Source organism: Ascaphus truei, chromosome 5 (genome assembly GCF_040206685.1).
Source record: "Ascaphus truei isolate aAscTru1 chromosome 5, aAscTru1.hap1, whole genome shotgun sequence".
Taxonomy (NCBI): Eukaryota; Metazoa; Chordata; class Amphibia; order Anura; family Ascaphidae; genus Ascaphus; species Ascaphus truei.
Genome location: NC_134487.1, coordinates 276,108,009 through 276,115,852, shown reverse-complemented (window position 1 = coordinate 276,115,852; position 7,844 = coordinate 276,108,009). Strand labels below are relative to the sequence as shown.

The 7,844-nt window shown below is 42.6% G+C and overlaps 1 protein-coding gene across 1 annotated transcript in view; it reads right to left on the bottom strand.

Annotated features, from left to right (window-relative positions):
- Positions 1-2,057: 2,057 nt before the first annotated feature.
- The window catches only part of MFAP3 (microfibril associated protein 3), a 6,467-nt gene continuing 680 nt past the window's right edge, over positions 2,058-7,844 (bottom strand). Inside the window, exons 2-3 of the mRNA XM_075602150.1 lie at positions 6,781-7,232; positions 2,058-6,239 (exon numbers count right to left, since the gene is read on the bottom strand). Coding sequence (XP_075458265.1) covers positions 5,485-6,239; positions 6,781-7,096 — 1,071 coding nt within the window. The 5' untranslated portion in view covers positions 7,097-7,232 and the 3' untranslated portion in view covers positions 2,058-5,484. The remainder of the gene's footprint in view (positions 6,240-6,780; positions 7,233-7,844) is intronic.

Below are 7,844 nucleotides of genomic sequence, written 5' to 3'. Positions count from 1 at the left end.
TCCAACATGTTCTCCCTCCCTATTGACTATGTGCTTCAGCTCTGAACCCCCTCCACCTTCCAAGTCAGCGGAACCAGACACACACACGGACACAAAGTTTATGTTGGCCTAAAGGTGCCAGAACTCTAAGCGAAGAATTATTCATCTATATCTAAACTAGAAAATTTGATACCCATTTTCAGTTAGTATTCCCGCCCCATTCCTAATAACTTCATATGTATCATTTCATAAAGCACACCAAAAAGCGATGCCAACAAGTTAATGCAAAAGAGTCATTTAATGACTGAACACAGTCACAGAGATCCAACGTTGCAGTGCAAGCACCTTCATCAAGGATGTAGCCATAGTGGGTACATTATAAGGGCTCTAACAAGATTAAAACAGTAATCTGATCTCACCATGAAAAAATAAATGGCTTTTTATTAACATTGCAAGGCCATTTTGCTGCCATCCCACCCTACGTACGTACTGTAGTTCAGTTCCGAAGAGGACAGTTGCTGCTCCTGGGGAGTTAAGATATTGGTTGCCATGGTAACAGCTGTTGCCTGTGACTTGATATAGTTTGTAAACTTTTCCCATGTTTAAAAGTTAGTAATTCAGCATAGGAGGAACTATCAGTTTGTTATGACTTCATGTCTAGTTTATTGGGATTTATAGGTTTTTACTTCCGCGTAATGGGCAAAACAATACCCAGTCCACATATCACAGAGATAGGACATGTCATGCAGTCTCTGGTCCTCTCAGGAGACTTTATCCTGACTGTTAGGCCGCGCTTATAGTGCTGGCGACGCGACCGATGATGTCACCCTTCGGCGTCGGCGAAAGTTGTCATTTGATTTTTAGCGACGTCGCTGGCGACAAGGCCAGTGACATCACTAAAAGGGGCGGGCCGCACAATTTGGTCACCAGTCACGTGGCGACTGTCTCTAAAAAAATCTAATTTACCTGTCTTCAAAATTTTTGCCCGCGACGTCGCGGTCGCACTTACTATAAGCGCTGGCGACTGTGTCAATGTATTTGTTTCAGAGCGCCGTCGCAAGGCACTATAAGCGCAACCTTAGAGTCACAGCCTTTACTTTGTTACAGGACAAAGTAAAAGACCAGTAGTACAGCAGCCAGGTGCCTAGGCTCAAAACAGGTGTTAGGACCAGTAGGTTAGGCCAGAATCTGCACTTGTGTTAAACCATCCATTTTGTCTGTTCATAACCTGTTAAGATTTTGTAGTCAGCCTTTTGCTGAGATATAATTTCTAATGTATTCAGCTTCTGCTAAATTACATTTCCTCTTCACTCAGTATTTTGCCAAGATACTTTTTATGCTAAGATACTTTTTGTGTTGTCAGTTTCCTGCTGTTTTAGTCAGTAAACAATAAGACTGGTTCTCTGAGAGAGGTAAAATCGTATAACATAGTTGCTGGAGAAATTCAAGGTTTTTTGATAACAGGTTAGCAGGTCATTTTAGCAGAGGCACAGGTAGTGCACCCACACCTTTCTCCTGCCACCTGCCGGAGCTCTCTGCCTCAGCCTGGTTCATTTGTGCAGTTCACCCATAATTTAGAAATAGGCTCTGCAGCTCCGGGGACAATGGAAACCCAGAACTGGCTCAGATATGGACAGTTTGCATATTAAAAGCAGCAAACAACCATTGTTTGCATGATGGGAACCAGGGGGTCCTCCAGAGATGAACCGTGCTATTTTCAGCACCGGGGACCCCATGGGTCCCAAGATACTAGCAGAAGGGTCCAGGGATGCCCCGGGTACCGAGACACTTACTAGTAAAGTTACCAGCATAATGCTCCGGGGATCCTCTGGATCCCGAGATGCTAGTGAAGTTACCAGCATTATGTCTCATTTTCTTTAGGGGATTTAATTGGTTGTCCAATCGAAAGTCACATCGGATGACATAGCTGCTTCCTAATAGCCCACGGGAGCCTCGAGATTTGGTAAGGGGATTGTTACTTTAAGAAGGGTCTGGGTGTCTTTCCTGCATTAGAAGTCTATATCTCCCTGACCCAACGGCAAAATAATTACCTCGAAAGAGACAAACAACAAAGTGGATTTTGTTTTCCGCAGTTTTATTTGAGATTTTACAAAGATCACTTAATGAAAAGTACAAAATCTATTGCAGCTACCAATAAAAATACAAGACTGGACAAATTTATCAAAGAGACAACTTAACATGCGATTAAGGAATGGAACAAGATACAGGATTGTCAGAATCCGATTTTTTTTAAACAAGAGACTATACGGTTTATTTTGCTGCATATAATACAGTAATAATTGTTTTTACTCCTTCACTTTCTTCCAAAAGGCTGGGGGAGAGGGAAAAGCTTTGCCAGCCTGGGACTCTGGGAATGGCTTGTTTGGCTTGCAAGGGCTGGCTTGGGTAGCATGTAATGTTCACTGGTCCTGCCAAACCCAAATGCCGATTTAATTAGCAATATGATGGACACAGAGCACGTGATTGTGGCAGTGAATACATGCTTTGTACTATTAGAAGGTGGTGCTAGATTGGTCACACAGGAGACACGATACAAGCTCTGTCTGCACAGCACAAAATGAACATCCCTACGTTAGATGCAGTCTCTGACCACATTACTCTGCACTTTTCTAGCAGAAGATTTCACACTGCAAGTTTGGTAACCATCAGAGGACCTTTACCCCCACTTCAGCAATATCCAAAAACTGAATGTGGTGATTATATGTTATAAATCAAATGTTTGCCGTACGCCAATTCTCAAAAAAAAAAAAAAAACAATTCAAAAGTTCTAGGTTGTTATGTAAAAGGGGTGCTGCAAAAGTGTCTCTCAGAAGTAAAAGTGTTAAGCATCATCAGGGGTAAAACAGTATACAGCAATATGCACGGACAAATACAGCATTTAACCCAGGGTTAGCCAACTTCAGTCCTCAAGGGCAACCAACAGGTCAGGTTTTTAGGATATCCCTGCTTCAGCACAGCTGGCACAATCATCAATGATTGAGCCACCTGTGCTGAAGCAGGGATATCCTGAAAATGTGACCTGTTGGTTGCCATTGAGGACTGGCGTTACCCCCCCCCCCCCATGATTTAACCCAATACACCAACAGAAGTCACATTTGGGTGTTTGAGGGTTGCTCTTTGTTTGGTGCAAGGGTAGTGGTCTCCAATCTGAAACTGGGTTTTGTCTTTAAGATGACGAATTCAAATGTATACGTAACGAGCACTTTCGCACACTAACCACGTTTCCTCAGATGGTGTACTGGGCTGCTGCAATGTTTGGCAGCCAGGGCAGGATCCTGCCAGCAGGATGCTGGCACCAGACCGCATGAAGCCAAAAGAATTATGAGGCATAATCACCTTAAACTGGCTGTGCAGAGATACCTTGGCATTACCGGAGTTAAAAAAAACCCATAACACAGCAGTGAGAATTCAAGTGCTGTAATTAGTCAAACGGTTCCATATAAGTGTCTATGAAAACCCTGCCCGATGAGCAATTCAGACTGCAAAAACCAATGTATTTCACTTACATATATTGCACTTAAATGTTTTTTTAAAAATCAATCTCAATTTGCAGAAGTTGGACTGGACCGGCTGTAGCCACACTTGATCAGTAATGGAGCATGAAATCAAAGGCACTCATTCTGAGAATCTGTTCTAGCCCCTTCTATTCCACTCCAGAGGAGAGAAGAAGTTATTTGACATATAAATCGGGCCAATTTTCTAAGATCTAAACACAATAAACTTACTTCACTCCTGCAGTCTGTATGAAACATTTCTGTACCACAGAGGCTGGTGATGCATTGCAAAGCAGTACACAAGTAGCACTTGTAGAGTTAAAATGAGGTGGTATTTTTTTTTTTAAATCAAGTTTCTTCCAACATCTAAAATTATTTAATAACGCCCAACAATCCCCAATAGATGTTTCTTTCATCTGATTGAGGGGGTATACACATTTCATTCACATACATAAACTGAGGTCATAGATACATACGTGTATTTATTAAACAAATCAATGAGTCCTCATTTAGGAACTGTATCAAGATTATAAAGCTCCCAGGCGAAGACTGAACGTAAATAGTTTCATAAATTCACATTTTGCCAACAGAAGGCTAATTCTAATGAGTGCCTGTCATCAAAACCATATACAGTATTCTGTCAGAAACAAATGTATTTCCTATTTACGATACATTAGCAGAATAATAACATAATACAATGCCCCAATGTGTGCATTAAAAGGACTTAGACCTACTTCCCAGTTATGAGAAACTCCTACAGCACACCCTTATATCAACTCAACTGGAAGTATACACAGCATTGTGCATAAGACACAGTGTTATGGGCTTGAAACAGGATCACATTAGGGAAAGCCGATTGTGCACTTGCCAGATGCTTAGGACATTTGGTTATGAGGCTCTCAATTGGTCATACCCCTTAGCCAGAGGTTTTGTCTCATTAAGGTGCTGTCTCTAAGTGGGATACCTCAGGCTACATCATGAATGACTATCTCCAGGTTCCTCAAGTACAAAATAAAATAGATGACAAGCTGCTTCAAGAAGGAAATCAGTATTTTTCCATCATGTACAATATCAGCAGCACTTGTTTTTGAACCAAACTCCATCAATCTACAGTACACCCACCCTATTATTTACCAAATCCCAAAACTATATTGACCTCTATGGGAAACTCAAAAAGCTGCACTGTCTCCCTACAGAAATCTTGTAAGCAAAATATATCCCAAATACTCTCAAATTAGCAAGAATCCATAGAGGAATTATCACTGACACCATAGCTACAAAAGTCCTATTGATGAAAATAAATATACATATTTATGCATATGCACCACAAGAACTTCCTTGCAGTGAAATACGTATTCACTATAATTCAATATGATAAAAAAAAATTCAGGTGCTGATCTCGAACATGAGGGAAATCTAGATACAGGATCTCTGCTCATAACCTTACTGGGGAGATGTATGAATGTAGAGAAAGTGCAAACAGATGTTTACATTAGCTGCAAATTGTTAGCTAGAGAAGTTTACAGCTCATGGATTTTGTTGCTGCAAAATGCAAGATAAAAGTGACGCAGAGATGCACAGTTTGATACATCTCATTATGTAATCTGTGTCATGCAACATGGAAGGGTTAGCCCAGCCATTACATCTCACTGCGAGGTGTAAGCTATATGGGCAGGTTCACCTATGGACTCTCTATGACTTGAGAGTTCTGGGACCATTTTTTTTAACCTTACGCTTATGAAAAAATATACGGTAATTTACACTAAACGTCAATATTAACAAACGTGAGGTGTTCTTGTCTTTACCCAATAATACCTCCTGGTGTATCCTATTTAATACAATATCTGTGGCAATGACAGGGAGTTAAAGAGAGGCGTTGGCACAACTATCTTCGTGATGGACTAAAAGGAATGATGTCGATTGAGAAATCCAAACTCTTCATACTGTTTATAACAGGTTTGGGGTACGGTTGCTCACAGAGACAGCAAAATCACACATGGGCCTGCAGTTCCCTGTCTGGATCCAGCATGGGAATACCCTCCTCAGGGTGTACAATGTGACAGTCCTGGGAGCTGGTGGTGTTGAAGCTCTGCGTCTCAAACTGAGGGTGAACAGACACATTGACCGCAAACTCCTGCCCTTGCACAGAGCCGTCTTCTGAGTCCCCTGCAGGTGATCCGCTGCGTGGGATCTCGGGGCGAATTGTATAGATGTCTCCATTGTTCTCCTTGTCAACCTGGTCAGGATCGTCCAATTTCACAGCCTCAAATATCTCCTCCACAAAGGCTTTGCAATTAAGGATGAGCGGGGGCAATGGGATACTTTTGGCCAGCTCTTCTATATAACGTGCCAACTCCATGGTTTTGAACTGCGTGACCTTGGCTAGCTCCAGAGTTTTGGCAGAGGTGATAATGGGGATGCGTTTGGCTATCTCAAAGGCTTTTTGGAGCTTCTCAGCCCCTTCCATGCGGAAGAAGTCATTGATGGCTTTCTCGGTCTTGCGCAGGTGGCTACTCATCATGCAGAGCCGCGTGATGTTCATGATCAGGGTGATTGTAAAGGTTACCAAGCAGACAATCATGTAGTAGATGCTCATGTCCCCGGAGGTGAAGGTGACCCTGAGAGTAACAGTATAGAAAGAGGTGCCATTTCCACCTGGGCACATGCAGGTGTATCTACCACGATCGGCAAAGGTCACACTTGTGATGTTCAGGGCTCCACTGGGTGAGATCAGCCATTTCCCACCTGTGTGATTCAAAGAAAAAAAGAATATGCAACATGTTGGCTGTTTTCCTAGACTGTGCAGTAGCATTTCATCCGAAAGGGGAAATTCACACACAAAAAGTAGTCTAAATACACCCAGTGGATTATGGTGGTAATACAATTATATTCCTAATTTGGAAAGACCAATCTTTTGACCTTGTCAGGATGATAAAAATAAATGTCCATACTTAAGAGGTTACAAAAATTAATTATAATTTAAATTACACCATCCTGCCCAACTCCAAAACATTGAGGTAAAGGGATGGTCCTGTTTTCGGTTAATCAAAATGTGTGTCTAGCTGGGCAGAGAATCACACAAAACAGTGACAAAGTCACACTATCTGTAGCATGACAGGTAAACGTATTACAGTGAATGGTCTTTGTCAAAGAGGGGGTGGGTGTGTGTTACTTTAGAGAAGTATGATGATGAGGGCGATCTATAAGATTTTAACCTCTCAGAGATCTTTACACTTTGAGAAAATATAAAAGGTAGTAAAACTTTGCAGGTTGGATTCAATCTCACCTCCTTCCACCTCTCCCAGAGGACGCCCTTTCGAATTAAACCACAAGACGTCTCCATGCTGGGTGGCATTAAGGTTGCACTCTATAATGGTGCTGCTCCCCTCTTTGGCTATCAGGTCACGGTGTGGTGGGGAGCTGGCAGAGATCTGGAGCTGTGCACGGAACGAAGCATTGCGCAGATCATTTCCATCTGTGATTACGCGTGCACTGGCAAGGGCAGCGGCCAGGCCTGTGCAGAGGAGGACGGGGAGCAGGGAGTGGGGGAGGACGGGGAGCAGGGAGTGGGGGAGCTGCAGGAGAGAAAATGACCCTTTCATTTGGACATGAATACCAAGAAGTATTTATGCAAAAGTCAATATATTTGCTGGGGAAGATTCATCTGTGGCTCTGTCACTCAGGTGTAGAAGAAAACAGATGCTTGGTATATTCTGACATCTTTATAATGATTCACTCCTGTAGGGATAAAAAAGACAAAACTGACTTAATTATCAGTTTGTGCATCACAGCTTCAGCTTTAACAGTACAGAAGAGTTTCTATAAATGACAGGTCCTTAACTTTATCCACTAGTAAACACATTTGTTATATGTTTATGACCTCAAATACGTCAATACTGCAAAAAAACTTAACACGCTTAATGAAGCCCCAAACGGCTTGAATCTAAAAAATTTCCTAAGACCTACGCTTCCGGAAGCGTGCGCGAGCCCCTGCTAAAGCCGCTCTCATTGCGGCTGCAGGGGCTCACTGGTAAGTGAGAGCGAGCCTGAGCACTAGGCGCTGACCATGCCCGAGGCCTTAGACAGGTCTGCAACCATACCTTTCACCATTATTACCTAGGGATTCTGGGAAATGACATGCAAATGGACACGCAATGTGTCACCTTTTGCCTGAAATCCATTTTTACATGGGACCCTTATAAGCAAATGCTCTGCTGTTCACATAGCTTTTAAGCACAGCATGGGATTAGGTGCAAAGCCAGTCAAACCACTCACAGGCAGCCATTTCAACCTTTAGGGGTCTCACCAGTGTGAGGTTTGTTGTACTGGCTCTGCAATTTTCAAGGCTGG